We start from the raw sequence: 23,518 nt of genomic DNA on the forward strand, positions 1-23,518 counted from the left end.
ACTCCCTTTCCCGGCCTCTGTGAAGGCTTGGGCCTCCATAGGGGCCGGGAAGGAGGGAGAAGAGCGCCCGCGATCGCCGCGATTGCCGCGATCGCGGGCGGCCCCCACTCCCTTTCCTGGCCTCTGTGAAGGCTTGGGCCTCCATAGGGGCCGGGAAGGAGGGAGGAGAGCGCCCGCGATTGCGGCGAGGCCGGGAAGGAGGGCCAGGGCCGCCTGTCATCGCGGCGATCGCCGCAGTGGCAAACGGCCTCCCCCTCCTTCCTGGCCTGGGAGGAAGCCTCGGCCTGCTCCCAGGCCGGGAAGGAGGCGGAGGCCGCCCCTCATCGCGGTGATTGCCGCGGTGGGAAGCGGCCTCCTCCTCCTCTCGGTCTGGGAGCAAGCCTCGGCCGGCTCCCAGGCTGGGAAGGAGGCGGAGGCCGCCCCTCATCGCGGTGATTGCCGCGGTGGGAAGCGGCCGCCTCCTCCTCTCGGTCTGGGAGCAAGCCTCGGCCGGCTCCCAGGCCGGGAAGGAGGCGGAGGCCGCCCCTCATCGCGGTGATCGCCGCGGTGGGAAGCGGCCGCCTCCTCCTCCTCCTCCCTGGCCTCGCTGGGGCCCGGGAGGGAGCGTCTCCGCGGCTGGAGCTCCAACCGCGGAGAGCCCTCCCAGGCCTCAGCAAGGCCTTGCAGCCGCCGCGGCGGCTGAGGTGGCCGCGGTGGGCGGGGCCGTCCCGGTTTGGGCGCCAAACCGGACCGGGACCGGGATGGCACCGCCCAAACCGGGATTGTCCCGCCCCCCGGCGGGATATGGCAACCCTAATTTCAGAGGTCAGCATTCCAAATGAGTAATCTGGCATCAAACCCAATACTATGTATGTCAGATTAATAGCATTTTTGGAAATCAACATAGCAATAGCATAGAACAACATATAGTAAACCGCAGGGACCTACAAGATATATATTAGGCAATAATTAAACAGTGGTCATTAAGCCATAATGGCTAATTATTAAGCAAGCACCAAGCCAATTATTGTTATGAGTACAAAGCACTAGGTTAAACAGTGTTAGGGATCAGCATACTCTGGAAGTGCTGAATCTCCTTTTCCTTGAGATTCTTTTTTTTTTTTTTTTAATATAAATTTTATTGAAACTTAAAACAGACAATCAAATATACAAACACCAAACATACACAATAACACACTTACATACTCGATGCATTAACCTACTTACAATGGGGATTCAAAAAGAGAAAATAGTAATAATGATATATTGAGAGATAACCCATCATTAAAATAATACGTTTTTATATAGGGAATATTGCTCTATGATCACTTTCTTTCCCCACTCCTATATTTCCCTTCTACATCTTTCCCTTCTCCTATTCCTTGCTTTACTTCTTAATCATCTCCTGCTTCTTTCCTTCTCATCTTAACTATCTTTGATCCTCCATTGTTTCCTTCTCTTTCCTTCAAATTCCTTCTAAAACCTCTTCCCCCTTATTACTACTTACTTTTCTTTTCCAGTTCCCCATTCCCTGCGATTACTACGCCTTCATCTTCACGCTTACAAATCTTCACTCTGTCACTTTCTCCTCTTCTTCTACCACTTACTCTCACCTTCCATCACTTACTTTACATTCTCTTAAACACTCTTCCTCCATCCTCTACCTTCATTCACTTCATTCTTCCCTGACTTCTCTCTCTAATCTTACTAGATATCTTTGTCTTTTCTACTTTGAGTGTCCCTTTTATTTCTTTATATTCATTTCTTTATTTGAGATCAATCCACAGCAGTAATATATATATATATCTCTTTTTCTCCTTATCTTTGAACCTCGGATTATTTAGATTTTGTTACTCCCTATTTTTGATCCTCTACGTATCCCATTCTAATTTAATATTTCCTTTTTCTTTGCAATTCTTCAAATCCTACATTAGAGTATTTACTTTACTCTCTTAACTTTGTCATTAGATCAATCTTTCACACGTGCATGTTTCTATCTTCTAACTTATTATTATTGTATTTTAAATCCCACTGTTGCTATTTTTCCCCATTCCTTCTCTAGGTATTTCAAAACTATATTCCATTTGTCTTCTACTTCGTCCACTACATGATCTCTAAGTATTAATGTCATTTTGTCCATCTCGATTGCCTCGTATAGCCTACTTAACCAATCTCTCCTACTTGGAATTGTTTTCCCTTTCCACTTTTGTGTCAAAGCCAATCTTGCCGTCGAAATTAAATAATATAAGATCTTTCCATATTTCCTATCCACTTCCTCCTCCCACATATTTAGTAAAAAAGTTTCTGGTAAAAATTTTATATTAGTTTGAAAAATTGAATTAATCGTCTCGTGCACTTTTTTCCAGTATTCTTTAACCAATTTACATGTCCACAAACAATGATATAGGGTTCCAGGTTCTTTTTGACACTTCCAACATAGGTTACTTGTTGATTTGTAAATTTTGGATATTCTTTCAGGGGTCAGATACCATCGAAAAAATGTTTTGTAATAACTTTCTTTTAAGCTTTGGGATGCCGAATATTTTAATCTCTTTTTCCAAACCTTTTCCCATCTGTCCATATTTAAGGGATACCCGAAATTTTTCGCCCATTGAATCATATTTCCTTTTACTATTTCATCTTCTTGTTGCCAATTTAATAATAGTGTGTAAAATTCTTTTATCCATCTTGGGTTTTCTTTTTCTATTATCTTTCCGAATTCACTTTTTTTCTCCTCAAAACCTAATGTTTTGGCATCTAATTTAACTCTTTCTCTAATTTGCCAATAGCTAAACCAGTCTAGATTGATTCCTTCTTTGGCTAGTTCTTCTTGAGTTTTAAGTCCCAACCTTCCCATTTCATCTTTCTTCATTATTTTAGCATACGTTAACCACTTTGTAGTTTGCCTTGTTTCGCGTCTTTGAATTGCTTCTTGTGGGGAAAACCCTGAGGGGAATTTTGTCATAATTCTATATTTGTATTTGTTCCAGGTTTTGAAAAGTGTTCTTCTTATACAGTGTAAATTAAAGTCTTTATTTGCTTTGATCTTATCATATCCCAGATAAGCGTGCCAGCCAAAGGGTAGGTTCTCTCCTTCTATTTCCAACAACTCTTCCTCTTTTAATAGTATCCATTCTTTTAGCCACATTAGACAGCATGCTTCAAAATATAGTTTTAAATTTGGTAACCCCAATCCTCCTCTTTCCGTCAAATCTTGCATAATTTTTAATCTAATTCTTGGTCTTTTCTTTTGCCATATAAAATTACTCAAATCCCTTTGCCATAATTTAAAAAAATTATCTTTGATTATAATTGGGAGAGTCTGGAATAGAAATAGAAGTTTGGGGAGAACCACCATTTTTATAGCTGCCACTTTCCCTAATAGGGACAGATTACATTTTTTCCATTTTTCCAATTTTGCTTTGATTTCTTTCCATACTTTTTTGTAGTTGTTATCAAATAGTTCACCCAAATTACTCGAAATTGTTATTCCTAAATATTTCGCTTTCCTCTCCACTTTTATTTCTAACATTTTCTGCAGTATTTTTTCTTTATTTATTGACATATTTTTTGTTAACATTGTAGATTTTTCTTTATTCAATTTACATCCTGATATTTCTCCAAACTTTTCTAATGTATCCAATAAGTCTTTTGCACTGTTACAGGGATCATTTAAGAAAACAACTAAGTCGTCAGCAAAGGCTCTGATTTTGTAGGTGTGTCTCTTTAGTCTTACGCCTTGTATGGCATTGTTATTTTTGATCCTTTTAATCAGTCTCTCAATCATGATAATAAATAATAGGGGGGAAAGCGGGCAACCCTGTCTAGTTCCTCTGTTAATTTTAATAAAGTTTGTTTTTTCCCCATTTATTATAATTTTGGCTTTTTGCTCACTATAAATTTGTTTAATCCATCCTATGAAATTTGCACCCAATTTCATTTTTTCTAAAATTTCGAAGATTGTTTTCCAATTTACTGTATCAAATGCTTTTTCCAGGTCTAATAGAAGGAGGCCTAATTCTCTTTCATTATGTTTTTCATAGAATTCAATTACGTTCAAAACCAATCTTGTGTTGTCTCTTAATTGTCTTTGGGGTAGGAATCCTTTTTGATCTTTATCAATACAGTCCTTTAGAAAAATTTTTAATCTGGTTGCCAAAATAGCCGAAAAAATTTTATAATCTATATTAAGAAGTGAGATCGGTCTATAATTTTTAACTAAATTTGCATCTTTTCCTTCTTTCGGAATTAGTGTTATATCTGCCTCCTTCCATGTTTCAGGTACACCTTCTTTTATGATAGAATTTAACAATTTTTGCAGGGGTCCACTTAATTCTTCTTTGAATGTTTTGTAAAAAAGGGGAGTAAATCCATCAGGCCCTGGTGCTTTGCCATTTTTTAAGTTATCGATTGCAGTCCTAACTTCCATATTACTAATTGGTTTGTTTAAATCTTCTAATTGATTTTTACTTAATTTTATAAATTCATCTTTTTCATCATCTAAGTAGATTTGGATTTTATTAATATCTATTTCCTGTTCTTTATACAGTTCTGAAAAGAATTGAAGAAAAGCATTTTTTATATCCTCTTGTTTAGATACTATTTTACCTTCTACTTTTAATTCAGTTATTATTTTCTTATTTTGCTTCTTTCTTAGCATTTCTGCTAATCCCTTGCCTATTTTGTTAGCTTGATCAAAGCTTCTTTGTTTTAGAGTTTTTAGTTTTTTACTGATTTCAATTGTGTCTCTGCTTATTTTCTGTTTCTTTAATAGATTTATTTCCTCTAGTATTTTCGAATCCCCTAAATGCAATTCAAGATCCTTTTCTTTAATAGCTAATAAGTTTGATATTCTCTGTTCTTTTTCTTTTTCTTTTTTATTCAGATAAGCTTCTTGATTTATTAAAAAGCCCCTCGCTACTGCTTTTCCCGCGTCCCAAACAGTTTTGATTTTCATATCTTGAGTAATATTTTCTTTGAAGTAGTTAATTAGCACTTCCTTTGTTTTTTCTATAACTTCCCTATTCTGTATTACAAAATCTTTCATTCTCCAATTGCGTGTTAAAATTTTTGGTGAAAGGGTTGCTAACACTGAGTTGTGGTCAGAGATCGTTCTCGGTTGGGTTTCTACTGTTTTGATAAGGCTACATAATGAGACTGGCATCCATATCATATCTATACGGGAGAGGGATTGGTGTCTATTTGAGTAGAATGTGAATCCGTGTTCCTTATTTTCTCCTATTCTCCACACGTCTTTCAAGTCATAGCTTTTTATCAAATCGAAGAAGGATTGTGGGAGTGTACCTTGATTACTTTTTATTTCTTTTTCAGATTTCTTGTCCATGGAGGAATTTACTACTCCATTAAAATCTCCCATTAATATTACTTTATCAGCGGGACTTCCGGTGTTATGGAGGGTGTGAGAAGCCTTCTCTCAATGTCGTGCTGAGGGAAGGGTTGCGGATCCCAGGACCTAAGTAAGCTTACAAACTCGCAAACATACCAAGAGAGCTCCCCAGTTAGGGGGGAAGAAGAGGGGCTCATCGGGAACCTCCACAGCTTCAGGGCGACCAGAAAATAAGCAGCAAAAGAGCAGCTGGTAAGGAGACGCCAGAAGCAAAAGGAGGCTTGAGCCAGCCAGAGCCGGGATCAAGCAGCCGCGCCGCGGCACAAACACCCCCAACACTGCCTTTGTTGTTTATTGCTCGCAATTAACAGCTACTGCAATCGTCTTTGATCTTACTAAAGACTCTAACCTTTACTATTAAATCCTCTACGACACCATAAAACTCTCTAATTGAAGCGCTGAGCGGGGAAAAGGGAAGGGAGAAGGGAGAAGGGAAAACAGCAACTCTGCTTTACCTGGTTTCGCTGCAGCGGCTTCTCTCCCTTCCCCCACACTCACAAGCTTCTGTCTCTGTAAGTTTAAGAAGCTACAAACGATTTGAAATTTTCCCCACTCTCTCTGGGTTGAGATAACCTGAACTAACTGCTGTGTTGATCCTACTTTGCATTGGTTGCTGGATGGTTTGGAGGACTCTTGCTGGAAAGGACGGAGCAAGAAGGGAGGTGGATGAACCACCATCTTGCATCTGCAGGAGGAATACAAGCAGCTGAGCTGTGTCTTTTGCAATTCTTAGCAGAGAGGCATCAGAGCGACTTCAAAGGGAGGAATACAAAAACATTTGAACTCTACAGAATCTAGATTATTGTGGCAACTGAGTATTAAGCTAAGATTACAAAGGATTACAAAGATTCAACTGGATGGCTTTGAAAAGGTGGGGGGAAAAAAACTTTGACTAACTGAATCTGCTACATGTGCTTGGAAATTCCTACCAGCGGGATAGAAACATTGTTTGTGGTGTAAGAAGCCAGAAGAAAGGAAGAAAGCAGCTCTGATTAATATAACATCAACGTTGTGGATACAGATTAGTATTTTTATTGTTTATTTTTTTTCCTTTTTTTTCTTCCCCCGCCTGAGACAAACTGCTGCCTGAGGAAATCAAGGAAATAGACGGGAGAGAAAAGGGGAGAGGGAGAAAGATTGTTTTGTTTGAGCTTACTGTTGGTTCAATGCTTCTTCAGTCTAAAAATCATAGGGTTCTTTTCCCCATATATATATAGATGTACTCTTTTCAATGCATTGTCTCTGCTAAAAGGCCAAAAAGTATAAACAAGAGCTTAATATATATTTTCGACAGATAACTCAACCTCTCTCTTGGCCAAGTTTGTAAGAAAAGCGCCCTTAGCTAACTCAGTTGAGAAGACACACTATTGCTCCTACCTTACAACTGCTTATAGCATATGGTGGCTGTAAGTTGGCAGCCTCAGGGGATAGATAGAGTGGTTTCTTTTGTTTTTGGAAGAAAAATTATCAACTTGAATACTTTTTGACTAATTGAATTTATGTATTTCTCATTCTTTTCAATCCCTTGAGGAGTTTAAAGGTTGGAAACAGCAAAACAGATTATTTTCCTCATCACTCCCCTTTTCTTATATTGACTACATCTATATTGATATAATTAAATTGTTTTGGAGAAAGATAGCATTCACAATTGTTATAGAGGAGATAATTCACTTCACTTTATTCTTTTTGTGTCCCTCTTTCCTTTTCCTTCTCAAATTATTGTAGAACTAATTTTCCCTTTATTCTTTTATAGGAAGGAGTATAGAGGTAGATTTGGTTAAGAGAGTTAACAAAGACAAAAATAAACTTACAGAAACAATAGGTTTATAAAATACAACAGGGTCTAGAATATATTGAACAACTAACTTATAGGAGTTGACCCTATTTCCTTTTCCTTGAGATTCTTAAGAGCTTGACAGCTCTGCATCTTCTAAAGGTTTTCCTAGATCCAAAATACATGGCAGAAATAATGAATGAATCGTGGGAATATAGGGTCAGCAAAGGTTTGAAATGACTTGAAGGCATACAACAACAACAACAACAACAATTATTTTCAAAGAGGCAAAAATGTGAATGCAGATGGAAGATGGCTGCATCCACACTGGAGAATGCAGTTTGACACCACTTTAACTGCCATGGCTCAATGGTATGGAATTATGAGGTTTGTAAATTTGTGAGCAGGGTTACCAGATGTCCTCCTTTACCAGGACATGTCCTATACATTTCAACCTTCTTTCAGGAGGAATGTCAAAAAATGTCCTCAATTTGGGCATGACTATGAAGGAGGGTTTCTGAGCTTTTATTTGGTCTTGCCCTACATTTTGTGGTACCTTGTCCTCCACTGCAGTAATGACATCTGGTCACCCTATTTGTGAGATATTTAGCCTTTCTTGTCACAGAGCTCTATTGCCCTACTAAGCTACAAATCCCAGGATTCCATAGCATGGAGCCGTGGCAGTCAAAGCGGTGCCAAACTGCATGTTTTTTGCAGTTATTTCCACAGCATTGAGCCATGGCAGTTAAAGCAGTTCCAAACTGCATTATTTGCAGTGCAGATGCAGACAGAGAGAGAGAGAGAGAGAGAGAGAGAGAGAGAGAAAGATTGGGGCTGCATCTGCACTGCAGAAATAATCCAGTTTGAGACCGCTTTAGCTGACCTGGCTCAACGCTAGGGAATTCTAAGGCCTGTAGTTTTGTGAGGCATTTAGCCTTCTCTGTCAGTTGTTTGTTGGTGGAATGGCCAAGTTTGTTCTTATTTAATTCATGCATACGTATTGGCTTGATTGATCTTATACCATAAAATTACTTTATATAACAACAACAATAACAACAACGACTTTTATTTTGGCCTTTGAAACACAGCTTCTACAGTTTGTTTTGTTGTACAGTTTCTTGCTGGAACTGCCAAGTTTGTTCTTATTTAAATCATGGATATTGTCTTGGTTGATCTTCTATAATATAATTAGTTTAGATGATGATTATGATTATGATGTATTATTATTATTATTATTATTATTATTATTTATTAATTATTTTCTGCTGTGTTGATGCGGCCAGAGAGAGAGAGAGAAAGAAAGAAAGAGAGAGATGGCTTTTTCACACTGGACCTTTGAGGGTTAAATGAGAGAAACTCCATTCCCAGAGAGGAAGGAAATGGAGTATTCAGGGGGAGGCAAATAAAGGAGGTTCCTTCCTTCTTTCTTTCTTTCTTTCTTTCTTTTGCCAGGGGAGAGTAAGGTCATCCCAGCAACTCTCTTTTCCTTCTTTTTGGGACTGGACTGGAGAGACTGGAGAATGATGGAGGCAAAGGGTGAGACTAGGGAGATGGAGGAGGGAAGAAGAGGAAACAAAAGGAAGAGGGGGCTCCTCCTGTGGAGCATTTGGGAGGGAAGGAGAGACTCACAAACACACACACACACACACACTTTTGTAGTTGTTCTTAGTGGTTAGGGGGAGGCTGACCCCCTCCAGCCCAGCTGCAAGGGAGGGACTGAGCTGCAGGCATTTGCTTCATAGGAAACCTCCTCCTTTGGAAGGCCATCTCTCCTCCTCCTGGGTTGTTGCATATGTTTAAGTATATCTGTCCAGTGGTCCGTTCACATTCCCTGGGAATATGGAAAAACCACAAACAATAAAGCACTATACTTTTTGCTTGAGAGGACACCTCCCTAGGGACCCCCAGATCTTCCAGTGCAACTCTAGGGTCAACCTCGGCCAGAGGTTGACCATAGGATCATGTTGGATGACCTACAAATGCCTAGAGAAATGTTTTGGTGGGGAAAATGCAATTACAAACTTGGTCACAAGTCAATATGTTTGTCTTGACCAGGGCTGGGGAGTAGGAGTAAAGGAGTGAGAGGTATTTACAGGAGTAGGAGTAGGAATAATAATATTTGTTACTCTTTTTTTTGTGGGTTTTTAGGCTATGTGGTTGTGTTCTAGAAAAGTTTATTCCTGACATTTCGCCGGCATCTGTGGCTTCAGAGAAATGTCCAGCCACAAACGCCAGCAAAACGTCAGGAATGAACTCTTCTAGAACATGGCCACATAGCCCGAAAAACCCGCAAAAAAACTATGGATGTCGGCCGTGAAAGCCTTTAACTTCACTTTGTTACTCCTGATTTTTTACTCCTTGTGTGTGCAAACACCAAAAAAACAATTTCATTATATTGCACTGGGGAAGGGGCTGGGAGTCAAAGAGAGAGATTTACACACACACCAGCCTTGCAAATTCCAAAAAATAGCCTGATGTGTCATGTGGCAATAACAAAATGTTTTTTATTGAGGAGTGTAATAGGAATAGCAGTTACATGAAGAAAAAATATCATGCTCCGGAGTAGGACCCCAAAATCACCACTACTCCCTAGCCCTGGTCTTGACGCAAGTAAAAAAAAACAACTAACAGCAATAAACTTATCAACCCACTCTAATCCTAATGTCGCAAGAGCACGCCTAGGGCATGGATACTGTTTTAGTGATAGCAGTCCTAAAATGAGTTTTTGTGTGTGCCTGTGCCTTCATGTCACCTGTTGACATATGACAACCCCACTGTTTTCATAGGGTTTTCTTAAGGAATATTCGAAGGTGGGTTTGCCAGTTCCTTCCTCTGAAATATAGCTTGCAGCACCTGATATCATTCAGTCTCCCATCCAGGTACTGACCAGGGCTGACCCTGCTTAGCTTCCAAAACCAGATGAATTGTGGTGCCTTTCAAGCTTTTTGGCTACACCCACATTTTAAATAAATCTTCCCCAACCTTTCTAGGAATCTCCATTGCAACTCTGTGGTCAACCTCTGCCAGAGGCTGATCACAAAATCATGTTGGAGAACCTACAGATGCCTAGAGAAGTGTTTTCTCTAGCAACCTCTAGGTTCTCCAGCACAACTCTGTGGTCAACTTCCAGAAGAATTTAGCTGGAGGACTTCAAGATTCCATATTAATCAAAACCCAAATAATCGAATCCACAAAAGTCAAAGGCACAAATGAGGAGGGCCAACTGTATTGGCTTCATAGGAACCCCATCAAATTAGAAGTCCATCCCTCCTCCTCCTCTTCTTTCTGGGTGGGATCAGTTGTATGTATTTAAGTAAGTATGTACAGTTGTCCTTCCACGTTTGCGGCTTTAGCTTTTGAGGATTTGATTAATAGGTTCCCTCTAGGAATCTCTCTAGGACCTCCAGTGGAACTCTGCAGTCAACTTCTGCCCAAAGTAATGCTGGAAGATTCCCAGAGAGAACACTTCTCTGGGCATTTGTAGGTCCTCCAGTGCAAGTCTAAAATGTAATTGAGGCTTCCCGCTTTGTCGAGGAAAGCAGGAAGCCAAAATTACGTTTTAGAAGCGCGACGGACAATCTCACATTCACGGTTCTGAAACAGGTCTGAAATGTTTCGCACATGTAAGTGCCTCTGTGTGATAATCTCCCTAGAGATTCCTAGAGAAGTAATCTCTCAGGTTAAAAAAATAGCCTTTTTATTTGCAGTTTTTCCATGTGGGTCCTTTGCCCCTAACCCCAGTGAATGTGGAGGGCCCACTGTATTTTTTGTTGATGTTGTTAATTGCCTTCAGGTTGACTTCAAGCCGTGGTGATCCTATGTGAGAGACCTCCAAGTCACAGTTCTGCGCAGGTCTTGCAGATTCATGGCCGTGGCTTCCTTGATTGAGCCAGTCTACCTGTATTGCGGTTCTCCTCTTTACCTACTGCCTTCTACTTGACTAAGCATTATTGCCTCTTTGGTGAGTCATGTCTTCTCATGTCCAGAGTAAATACTTGGCTTTTAGGAGCAATTGGCTTTTAGGGAGTGCATGTGTGTATTGTGTGCCTTGAAGTAATTTCCAACTTATGGTGATCCTAAGGCGAACCTATCATGAGTTTTTCTTGAACATTTGTTCAGATGAGGTTTGCCATTGCCATCTCCTGAAGCTGAGAGCATGTGACTTGCCCAAGGTCACCCAGCAAGTTTCATGGCTGAGCAGGGAATCAAACTCACGGACTCCAGAGTCATAGTCCAACACTCAAACTGTGTCTGTCCACCTGGAATGAGGTCTTCCTCTTTTCCAGTCCAGGTTCTACCATATATACTCGACTATAAGTCGACCTCACGTATACGGCGAGGGCAGGTTTTGGGGGCAAAATTATGGATTTTGACATGATCCTTGGATAAGTCAAAGGTAAAACTTAGGGACATGCAACAAAGGATCATTCTAAATGATGAAGCAAAGGAAAACAATGCCAAAGAACCTAAAAAAATACAGCAGGCATAACTGTTTTGGGTCACACTAAACTAAAGGCTGGATGGAAGAGAGAGTAGAGAGAGGTCAGTGCTTCCAGGACAGATTCCACTTTTGCTTTAATCAGGGGATGGTTCCCTTTTTCATAAGAGTTAAAGGCCTGTTACAGACTGCCAAAATAAAGCTGCTTCAGGTCTCTTTGGAGGTATGCTATTTAAATGACGCATGGGTCCTAAGAGTCCGGAGGTCGCGCCAAAGCCACACTCCATTCCTAAGCACTGGAGTGCAGCTTTGGTGCAGCTTCCGGATTCTTAGGATGCATGCATCATTTAAACAGCATACCTCCAAAGAGACCCGAAGCAGCTTTATTCTGGCAGTCTGTAACAGGCCAATGTATAGTATTTACATTGACCCATGGATAAGTCATCCTAAGTTTTTTGGGTCATGTTTTGACTAAAATTTCTAGATTTATGCACAGGTATATACAGTATATATGATAATGAAATCTGGACAGAAAGTCAATAAAAAGACAGCTGATAAGAAGAAAATCAAATCATTTGAGATATGAGCTGGAAAAGAGTTCTGAAGATACCATGGACTGCTAAAAAGACAAATAGATGGGTGCTAGACCAAATTCTCGCTAGACATCAAAATGACTAAATTGATAATGTTGTACTTCGGACATATCATGAGATGACATTTCACTAGAAAAACAATAATTGTTGGTAATCCTAAAATGTAAAGATATACAACTGAGCAGGAAACTTAGAATAGCCCAAGCCATTGTATTCCCTATTACCATGTATAGATGTGAGAGCTGGACAGTTAAGAAAGCGGATAGGGGGGAAATCAATCAATTTGAGATGTGGTGCTGGAGAAGAGTGCTGTGGATATCATGGACAGCTTTAAAACACACACACACAGAGAGAGAGAGAGAGAGAAATAAATGGGTCTTAGAACAGGCCAACCATGAAATCTCCCAGGAAGCCAAAATGACTAAACTTAGGCTATTGCATTTTGGTCACTTCATGAAAACACACAACTCATGGGAAAAAACAATAATGCTGGGAACAGCAGAAGGAAGTAGAAAGAGAGTAAAGCCGCATGCTAGATGGATAGACTATCAAGGAGGTCCCAGGTATGAATTTATAGGAACTAAGAGCAGAGGACAGAGTCTTGGAGATGTCTCTTCCATGGGGTCGCCAGGGTCAAGATCGACTTGTGGACAGTTAAGAACAACAAATAATTTTATCCATCTTGATTGTATGTATTTGTCAGTTTGCTTTATAATATATTGTATGGGTTTTTCTATCTAGGCAGTTTGTTTTACAATTGGATTGCATTTTTTCTAATTGTATTGTTCCTTCCTCCTATGCGTGTTTATGCTTACCCGCACACATATACCACACACATACATATACACACATATACCTTAGATTTATCCCTTTGGCATGGCTGGCTGTTTTTGTTAATTGTTGTTCTTTTACATTTTAAGCACCATGTACACTGATGGTGCCATGTAAATAAATGATGATGATGATGGGAAAGAGTTAAAAGCTAATCTCAAGCTTGTTGAGAACTTTAATACCTTCTTTAAGACCTGGGCTCTGGGGGAAATGCTGGCAGATCAGATGAGGAACCTTTACAGGCCATACCTTCCCCATATGTCAGAGTCCACATTGTTTATGCCTCCACAGGTATAATGATATCAGCATCTGGATCATCTATTTCTAATGGGAAAGTGGAAAGCATCGCCATGCAGACACCTCAGGTAAGGGAAGCATAATCAGAGACAAGAAGGGGAAACCTTTGCTGTCTCCCACTGTGCTGAGAGTACAAGTTCTGAAATTAATAATAATAATAATGGCAGTAGCAGCTGTTATTATCACCTTTTCCCTCACAAAAACTTATATTTTACAAATTAAAAATAAAGCAGCATACTTGATAGTATAAAATTAAATTTTCTACCAGAAATAATATGTCACTATTAGCAAAATGCCTACAGATAATAACATCATAGGCATTTTGCTAATATTGAAAAGTCAGCCTCCAATAAAAAAAATCCTCTTTACTTTACACTTGTAGCCATATATTAACTTGTAGTTAGTGAATCATTATGCTTTTCTGATATGAACTTGATTCAAGAAGATCAAATTTTAATTTATTTTAATTTATGCTGGATGATTCTAATGTGTCCTATGTTTATATGATAAACAGTATTTGAACAGTGTTTAACAGTGATTGTACACTGTTTAAATGACTGTATGTGTTTTAATCTATGTTGTACCTTGCCTTGAGCCTTGGGGAAAGATGGATAAGAATTATTATTATTATTATTATTATTATTATTATTATTATTATTATTAAATGAAGAGTTGTTTTTTCCTAATACAGAACGTATCTTTCTTTCTTTCTTTCAGAAACTGGTGTCCTTTGAAGAGGTAGCTGTCTATTTCACCAAAGGAGAGTGGGATCTTCTGAATCAAAGCCAAAGAATTTTGTACAAGGTTGTCATGTTGGAGAACTATAGGAATGTGAATTTTCTGGGTATGAAATTTTTCCCCATGCATTTTAGAAGGGGCAAATGTTTATTCCTGTCTTCTACAGGGAATTGGAGACTATTAGGGGGATTCTCTTCTGGAGATTATTCCCTTAGGATTCTGAGGCATTTGGATGCTGGTATGGGTGGTGCAGATGTGGAAGCTTTAATTTACCCATCAAATGTAGAAAGAGCCTGTGAGATTGACTAAAATGATCCCAAGGAAAGGAACCTCTCCTGTTGAGCAACTCTTCCACAGTTCTTTGGTAGAGATTGAGTTTCCTTATCTGAAATTCCAAAAGCCAAAATACTCCAGAACGGGTGGGTGAGATTGTGGCACTTTTGCTTTCTGATGGTTTGGTGTACACAAACTTCATTTCGTGAAAACATTATTAAAAATATTCTGTATAAAATTACCTTTATGTTCATAAGACATACATGAAACATAAATTAACTTAATGCTTATACTTGGGAGTATATCACACAGCTTAACTTTCGCCATGCTCCCGTTGCCTTTACGTCACTGATCTGCAATGGGACCTTCCTGGTGGGATCGCGGATGGTGCTACGCTTCCGTTTTCGTCTTGGAAGTGTTATCGTGTTTAAAAAGAGGCCCTTTTTTTAATAACGGATTAAGTCATTATTTAAAAAGGGCCCTTTTTAAAACGCTTAAAATAACGCTTCCATGATGAAAACAGAAGCATTCCTCTTTAATAGCGCCATCTGTGATCCCACCAGGAATCTTCCGTCGCAGATTGGTGACAAATGGGAGCATGGCGGAAGGTAAGCTGTGTGATAAATTCCTTGGATCCCATCTACAAGATATCTCATTATGTATGTGCAAATATTCCAAAATCTGGGATCCAAAAGACATATGATTCCAAACATTTCTGACAAGTAATACTCAAGTCTCCATGAATGAAAAGAACACTGTGCATGGAAATAACACTTATATGAATTCCAACAATAACATGGTAGGGGTGTTTATTGTTTAGACACTATTGTGGCAGTCAAAGAGTTATTCCAGGGGCCAAATTTAAAGCATGATGGCTCAGCTATTTCAATACTTAGGGCCTAAACATCAGGTCATTTCTAGAATTAAGCAGCTTGAGAGAAATCACAATGTGAAGGGAAGTAACATAGAAAAGTGAAACACAATGAATGTATACATTCATATGTACACAATGAATGGGATTTCATTTTTCTGTTACTTGCCTTCATTCTGCCTAAAACAAGGGAGAAATGCCCCCATCACCTAGTGGCATTTGGGGTGGTTGGGGATGAAGAGGGGTGTGAAAAAAAATTGCAAAAATAATTGTTGACTTTGAAGAGGGGGGCTTTTGCAGGGCATTTGAGAGCCAGTTGTTAAACATGAAAATAGCACCTGAAAGCTGCTTGTGGCCTGTGGCCCACACTTTGCCCACTTTTGCCCTAAATATTCTATACACAAAAAAGTGATGCTTGAAGAAAAGTCCACAAGATCTGGTTACTCCAGATATCAAGTGTTTCATTCTTGGCCCAGGACTGTTTCTTAGAACCTGTTTCCGCACTGTGAAGGAAACAAAACGCAGTAGTTCCAACAGTTAAAATCTTAAAGTCTGCCCCCCAAAAACAGAAGGAGAATACATAACACACATTAGAGAGAAACTGCCCCACCGTTTCCCTCCACACATATTTTTTAGTTCTATTCCTTAATTCCAGATGACAGTGACCTATTTTATATATTCATGTATACGTCTAGAAATTTTAATCAAAAAATTGACCCAAAAGACCTGAGTCAACTTATCCATGGTTCAATGTTAGTACTGTGCATTAACTCTTATTTAAAAAGGAAGCATCCTCTGGTGAAAAGCAAGAGTGTAATCTGTCCTGGAAGCAGTGACCTCCTTCTACTCTCTCATTCATCCGGTCTGAGCACAAACAGTTATGCTTGCTGGAATTTTGTAAGTTCTTTAGCATGATTTCTTCCTGCTTCATCCTTTAGATCTTTTGTTACATACCCCTGAGTTTTACCCTCGCCATATCCATGGATCGTATGAAAATCCATAATTTTGACTGCAAAAACCTGCCCTCAATTTATTCATGAAATCGACTTATCATCAAGTATATACTCCTTTTCATGTATGTCTCTCTCTTACACCAAGACTTTACAAACACATTAAGGACTGTCCTGTCCTGTCAAGTAGGTCATTGGGTTTATGCAAATTTGCTTCTCTTCAAAAGCTGGACACAGATTCCAGTAGTCAGAATCATGACACTGAGATGGGCACAGAGAACAAAAGTCTTCTGCTCCACATCAGTCTTACTTCCCAATAGGGACCTGAGTGATATAATTTGCCAGTTGCCACCAGACCCAGCTTCTCCTGCTTTAGAGTCCTGAACTACAAGAGCCGTAGGAATCTCTGTGATGGCCTAGTTTATCTGTTTTCTCTCTCCCACAGGCATTATGATGGCAGCACAGGCAGCCTGGGGATCATCATCTTTGGGTAGAGCAGAAAAGGCAGCCTTGAAGCTACCTCAGGTAAGGTAGGGATTGTTGGGGAGAACTACAGAGGGACTGCCTATATGTCCCCCTCTGTGTTGGAAAGAATATCTCCCCTAACTTTAAATTTGCTGCTGTGATGTGACTAGGGAGGAGTGTTATAATCTTTCTGACATTTCCCACATGAAGTCTTGAATCTGTTAAATAAAAAAAAGGAAGGAGGGTGGAAATTTAGCACTTCCTAACATGTAAGAGCCCTGGTAGTGCAGTGGTTAGATGCCTGTGCTGCTTCCACTCACTCACAAACTTTACTCTTTGGCAGGGGCATTTCTAGTGGGGAGATGTGAAGTGTGTGGACTGCACTGCCTAACACTTCACACTTCCAGTATAAAGCGCACCTCCATGCTTCTTAATGGGTAGACTGAGAGTCCTGGAGAGAGAAGGTACTGGGAAAGACCCAGTCCACCTGTCTGGAGTCAATGAGGAGAATGGCTAGGACTCTTATCATGTCACAACAAACTCCTTGAGGCCTCTCCTCTTCCCAAATGGTTCCTGGATGCCTTTGAGAGTTGCAAACAAGGCAGGTAGGCCAGAACAACCCCAGACATGGATAGTATCAAGTATCCTGGTCATCTAGCCACCAGCAGCAAGCAGACTGGAGCCTTTCTGTTCCATAGCAGCCTGATCCACCCCTGAAAGACCATTGGCCTGGTGGTTCCAAACCTTGGAGTGACAGCATGAATTTCTACACTGAGATGACACCAATGGTCTTTGAAAGAGTAGGGAATGTTTGATTAGAGATTTTTTTCTTTTTTTTTTCCCAGTGGGTGATATCCTTTGAGGAGGTGGCTGTGTATTTCACAGAGGAGGAATGGGATCTCCTGGATCCAGACCAGAAAGCTCTCTACGAGGAAGTCATGCTGAAGAACTTTGAGACTGTAGTCTTTCTGGGTAAGGATGTATTATCCTTATGAGAGAAATGCTGAAGATGTTTTTTCTGGGATTTCCATGTGTTGTAGGAGCAATTTGTATGATGCCGTTTTGTGAGACATTTAATCTTCTCTGTCAGAGATCTGTGGTGCCACAATAAACAACAATTCCCAGGATTCCTTAGGAAAAGCTTTCCCCACATTCTGTGTGTTTATTGTGAGTTCTTTCATGAATAATACATGTCTTATGACGGAAGCTCTTTCCACACTCCATGCATTTACATGGTTTTTCAACTGTAGAGGGCTGTTGTTGTTGTTGTTGTTGTTGTTATTATTATTATTATTATTATTATTATTATTATTATTATCTGGATCAGAATCAGAGAACTGAAGCATAATCCAGACAAGGCAGCAGCAGTATGAAGGACTTGTTTTGGGGAATTGATTTTCTTTGGGCTTGTATTTGGAGGCTACTCTGCTTCCTAAAGTAGAACATCTCAGACTGACCCATTGTGCCATGAACCAAGGTCAGGCTCCTCCTGACCACCAATGTTTCTTTCTATTGCTGGAACCTCACAAAGAATTGGCAGATGATGGCTTGTGGACTGCTACCAATCCATGAATGAGTAGTACTGGTTTGGAGGATTGATTGAATAATATTTGGAATTAACCATCAAACAGATGTATAGATAGCAAAGGATGGACTTAAAATACTGGCATATTGATGTAATCACCAGCATCTCTTTTCCTTTAAAAGAAACTCCCAAACCAGACCTTATAACTTGGCTGGAAGAAGACCTGTCTGTCCAGAATTCGAAGGAACAGAAAATATTGTCAGGTATCTGCTTGTTATGTAATTAGAGCTTTGTAATGAGGTTCTGTGGATTTTTCAGCCTTTGTTTATTCAGTTAATTTAATCTGGTACAAATTTGATAGGGATTCTCAGAGGCATTTACAACCCAAGGATGAATCTGTGCTGCAGAAATAATGCAGTTTGAGACCACATTAACTCTCACGGCTTGATATGATGAAATCCTGGGATTTATAGTTTGTTTTGGCACCAGAGCTCTCTGACAGAGAAGGCTAAATATCTCACAAAAGTATAAATCCCAGAATTGCATAACATTGAGTTAAAATAGTGTCAGTCTGCATAATTTCTGCATATGCAGTGTAGACGCAGCCTAAGTTAGTCTTTTCTTATCTTGAGTTCAAGGATACAACCTTATTTTCTGCTTCTTTTCCTTGATTACTCACTTGCTTCTTAACCTTGAATCCCTATTTACTTGTCTTCATCCTATCTTCATCCTGCCCCATGCAATTTTTTTGGATCACCTCTATCCTCCACCCCACCCCATTTTGTGATGAAAACCATCTCCTGCCAGGTCCACAATTCTGAGTATCTATAGCCTGAGGGATGCTGAGGTCTTGAGGGGAAGAGAGGAGAGAGAAGGAGCATCAATTAAGAGATCTAATGGCGACAGATGTTTCTGTTCATCAATTCAATACCTCCCTGCCCTTTCAAGATAAGATTCAGAAGCTACAGTTGGAATCCAATTAATCTTGATTAATCATTGTTGGGGAGACATGTTCCCTTTACTGTTTGGAGGAATGAAGGCATTAGTGAAATGAAGACAGCAGTTTGTTTTAACATCATGCTGGTCCCGATGTCCCCCAATTAAGATATAATGTGAAATGTGAAACTTTCCCTTGCATGTCAGATTGTTTCTTCTTCTTATTATTATTATTATTATTATTAGAAGAAAACAACAGTTAAGCAATCATAGAGTCAAACGCTTTTCCTTGATATTCAAAAGAGCTTAATAACCCTGTAGGTTCCACAAAAAATAAACCAACAACAACAACTATGCAGCTTCTAAAAATGCTTTTTCTCAACCATGGCTGTCTTTTGCTTTAACTTTATGGTCAACCTCTGATCTTTCCTTGTCATAAGAAATCCTCAGCGTACAGCAAGGTAGCACACACCAGCATGCCCACAATGACATTTTTATGGACTATCTCTGCTTCCCGGTTTGGTCTTTCCTTCTTTCCAATACCATGCTGTAGTTCTGTTTTTTCTGTCCTTCTCGTTCCATAGTCTTATAGAAGGCAATTCCACAATTGTAGAATAGCTGGCAAAACATATATATTCCTCTGTGCCAGCTAAAATAAAATATGAATGAATAACAGTCAAAATAATAGTATATTACAAAAAAAAAGATGACTGAAGCTTTGGAATGGGAACAGAGCAAAGATAAGACTCTTGAAAATGCTGAAATAAGTTAAGATAACTTCAGTTAACGGAACAAATTTTAAAATGTGGAAGATAATAAACAATTTCTTTGTAAATGGATATATAAAGTTCAATAATTATTAAAATGATTAAATAATTATTAAATATTATTAAATAATTTTAATTATTATTAAAACATTATCTAAACTTTTTATTTATTAATGAAACTGAAGGAGAAGATAGCGTGGCAAGAGATAACAAGGACCAACGTTGATGGAAAAAAGGAACTTTTAATTTTAGTTGTATACGTAATTGTGAAAGATTTTGTGCTGGAGGGGGAAACACTTCCAAGAAAAGTATTTTGCTATGTCAAGACTGTGTTCATTGTCAGTGTCATTGGGAAGGTTAGGAATTATGTTATTTTAAATATGTGCAATAAACTTGTTCTAAAAAAGAAATAAGAGTAGAGTAGAAATAAGGGCTCAGTGGTTAAGGGTCTGACTCTGTGATTGCAAGATTGAGCTGCCATCACTAGTCAAAGCTTCTAACAACCTAGCAGTTCAAAAGCATGTGAAAATAAATATGAACAACTTTCACTACCTTAAGGTATTTATAAGGTAGAAGAAATAAGGGAGAAATAAGGTAGAAAGAGTGGAACTAGAGAGTTAATTCCTGGTAAGAGCCTTGGGATTTTTTCTTGAAGCTGTGACAGGATATCCTTTTTACAAATCTTTTTATCTTCCAAATCAGATCACGATTGGGACAGTGAGAACTACCAGAGACCATCTCTTGTATCTCTAGAAATTGCTACGCAAGAGTGTGGAGAACAATATGGAATGAATTTAAAAGGGACTGGAACATTTTGGAGTCACCAGGGAACTGAGAAACCATTGAAAAGTGTGATATGTAGAAATAACTTCCATGATACTACATCACTTATATATCAAAGAATTCAAGCAGGGGAGAGGCCATATAAATGCATGACATGTGGAAAGAGCTTCAGTCACAGGTGGGAACTTACGAAGCATCAACGAACTCATACGGGAGAGAAGCCGTATAAATGCATGGAATGTGGAAAGTGCTTCAGTCAGAAAGGGAACCTTAAGCTGCATCAAAGAACCCATACAAGAGACAAGCCACATCAATGTATGGAGTGTGGAAAGTGCTTCAGTCAGAAAGGGAACCTTAAGCAGCATCAAATAATTCATATGGGAGAGAAGCCATATAAATGTATAGTATGTGGAAAGAACTTCAGCAGGAAAGACAACCTTAAGCAGCATCAAAGAACTCACACAGAAGATAGTCCATTTAAATGTATAGTGTGTGGAAAGAACTTCATCAGGAAAGACAAACTTAAGCAGCATCAAAGAACTCACACAGAAGATAATCCATTTAAATGTATAGTATGCGGAAAGAACTTCATCAGGAAAGCGAACCTTAAGTGGCATCAAATAGCACACACGGGAGAGAAGCCATATAAATGCATGGAGTGTGGAAAGAGCTTTTATGTGAGATCACACCTTACCACACATCATATGGTTCACACAGGGGAGAAACCATATAAATGCATAGTGTGTGGGAAATGCTATAGTGCTAGGAGAAATCTCACAAGGCATGAAAGAATTCACAGTGAGCAGAAACTAGATAAATATATGGAATGTGTAAAAAGTTTCAACCAGAAGGTGCATCAAAGAAGTCATGTGAGGCAGAAATTATATAAATGCACGGAATGTGGTAAGAGCCTCAGTGATGCTGGGTCACTTACTAGACATGAAAGAATTCATACAGGTGAGAAACCATATAAATGTATTGAATGTGGAAAAGGCTTCAGTCAGAGTTCAGACTGTATTAAACATCAAAGAACACATAGTGGAGAGAAACCATACGAATGCATACAATGTGGAAAAAGCTTCAGTACTAAGGTAAGACTGACTTGCCATGGAAGAACTCATACAGGAGAGAAGCCATATAAATGCATGGAGTGTGGAAAGTGCTTCAGTCAGAAAGGGAACCTTAAGAAGCATCGAACAACTCATATGGGAGAGAAGCCATAAAAATGTATAGTATGTGGAAAGAACTTCAGCAGGAAAGACAGCCTTAAGCAGCATCAAAGAACACACAAAAAAGATAATTCATTTAAATGTATAGTATGTGGAAAGAACTTCATCAGGAAAGCGAGCCTTAAGTGGCATCAGATAACTCACATGGGAAAGAAGCCATATTCTGTTGGTCTGCCGTCCACCCCATGGCCTAACAGACTCCCTGACCGAGCTGAAACAACTGGTCTCAGAGCTGCTGTTGGAGTCTCCCAGGCTTCTTGTGCTGGGGGACCTCAACATCTCCTTCGAGGCTGGCTCACAAGAACTATCAGGTGCAGCTCGGGAGTTCATGGCTTCCATGACTACCATGGGCTTCTCCCGATTAGTCTCGGGACTGACACATTGTGCAGGTAATACACTCAATGTGGTCTTTAGTACGGATCAGGGAAGTCCGTGGGCAGAGGTCCTGGGGAACTTCTGCTCTGTCATGGACGGACCATTTCCTAGTCAAGGTGCGACTGAAGGCAACCACCCAACTTCCCCCTGGGGTTGGAGGACCTATTAGAATGGTCTGCTCGAAGGCAGATGGAACCCAAAAGGTTCCAAGAAGCCTTAGAGGGATTTATGGTTGGATCTGACGGTGATTCTGTTGATGCCCTGATGGATACCTGGGGCAATGACCTTACCAGGGCTATAGGCAGCATCGCTCCCAAGCGTCCTTTCAGGCCCACTCCTAATAGAAAAGCCTGGTATACGGAAGATCTTCGGAAAATGAAGCGGGCCGTGCAACAACAAGAGCACTCCTGGTGGAGACATCAGCACCTATCCGACAAGACACTCCATCTTAACATGGAAAAACTCATACAGGTGAGAAACCTTCTAAATGCATGGAATGTGGAAGGACATTCAGTCAGAAATCATACCTTAAGGTGCAATCGGAGAACTCATACAGGAGATAATCCATATAACTGCATGGTATGTTTAAAGACCTTTGGTATGAAGCCAAACTGTATTTCACATTAAAGAGCTCACACAGGGGAAAAATCATATAGATGCATGGAATGTGGAAAGAGCTTCAGTCATAAGAACACATGTATTATTCATGAAAGTACTCACACAGGAGAGAAACCGTTTAAATGCATGGAATGTGGGAAAAGCTTTAGTCACAAAGGATCCCTAAGGGACCACGAAAGAATTCACAAGGAGGAGAAGCCATATAAATGTATGGAATGTGGAAAGAGCTTCATTGACTGTTCAAAGCTTAATATACATCACAGAATTCACACTGGAGAGAAACCATACGAATGTATGGAGTGTGGGCAATGCTTCAATCAGAAAGGACACTTGAGGGTGCATAAAAAAATTCACACAGGGGAAAGACCATATAAATGCCTGAAGTGTGGAAAGCAATTCATTCGGAAAGCTGGACTTATCCAGCACCAAATAAGTCATACAGGGGAGAAACCCTATACATGCATGGATTGTGGAAAGAGCTTTAGTAATAAAGGGTACCTTAAAGAGCATCAAAGAATTCATACAGGGGATAACCCTATGAATGCATAGAATGTGGACAGAGAATTACGTTTAGTTCAAGCCTTAATTCCCATTTAAGGACCCACATGGGGGAAATCATGTTAACCCCTGGGTTACAGGAAGAGCTTTAGCAAAAACAGAAGTGTTCCA

General features: G+C 39.8%; 2 protein-coding genes and 1 pseudogene across 3 annotated transcripts in view; 2 read left to right on the top strand and 1 right to left on the bottom strand.

Annotated features, from left to right (window-relative positions):
* Nucleotides 1-23,518, bottom strand: part of LOC149320899 (uncharacterized) — a 64,200-nt gene that overhangs the window by 35,684 nt on the left and 4,998 nt on the right. The gene's annotated exons all lie outside the window — the stretch shown is intronic.
* On the top strand, nt 8,411-22,868 carry LOC149320900 (uncharacterized). The gene is made up of 7 exons (XM_089504857.1): nt 8,411-8,696; nt 13,314-13,387; nt 14,037-14,163; nt 16,597-16,676; nt 17,462-17,588; nt 18,324-18,404; nt 20,547-22,868. Exons 1-7 carry the CDS (start codon nt 8,681-8,683, stop codon nt 21,848-21,850), a joined length of 1,809 nt encoding a protein of 602 aa, XP_089360983.1. The 5' UTR covers nt 8,411-8,680; the 3' UTR covers nt 21,851-22,868.
* Nucleotides 22,690-23,398, top strand: LOC149320901 (uncharacterized; annotated as a pseudogene).

This window comes from Sceloporus occidentalis, unplaced genomic scaffold (genome assembly GCF_023333645.1).
Source record: "Sceloporus occidentalis isolate IW3139 unplaced genomic scaffold, rSceOcc1.0.p SCAF_1, whole genome shotgun sequence".
Lineage (NCBI taxonomy): Eukaryota > Metazoa > Chordata > Lepidosauria > Squamata > Phrynosomatidae > Sceloporus > Sceloporus occidentalis.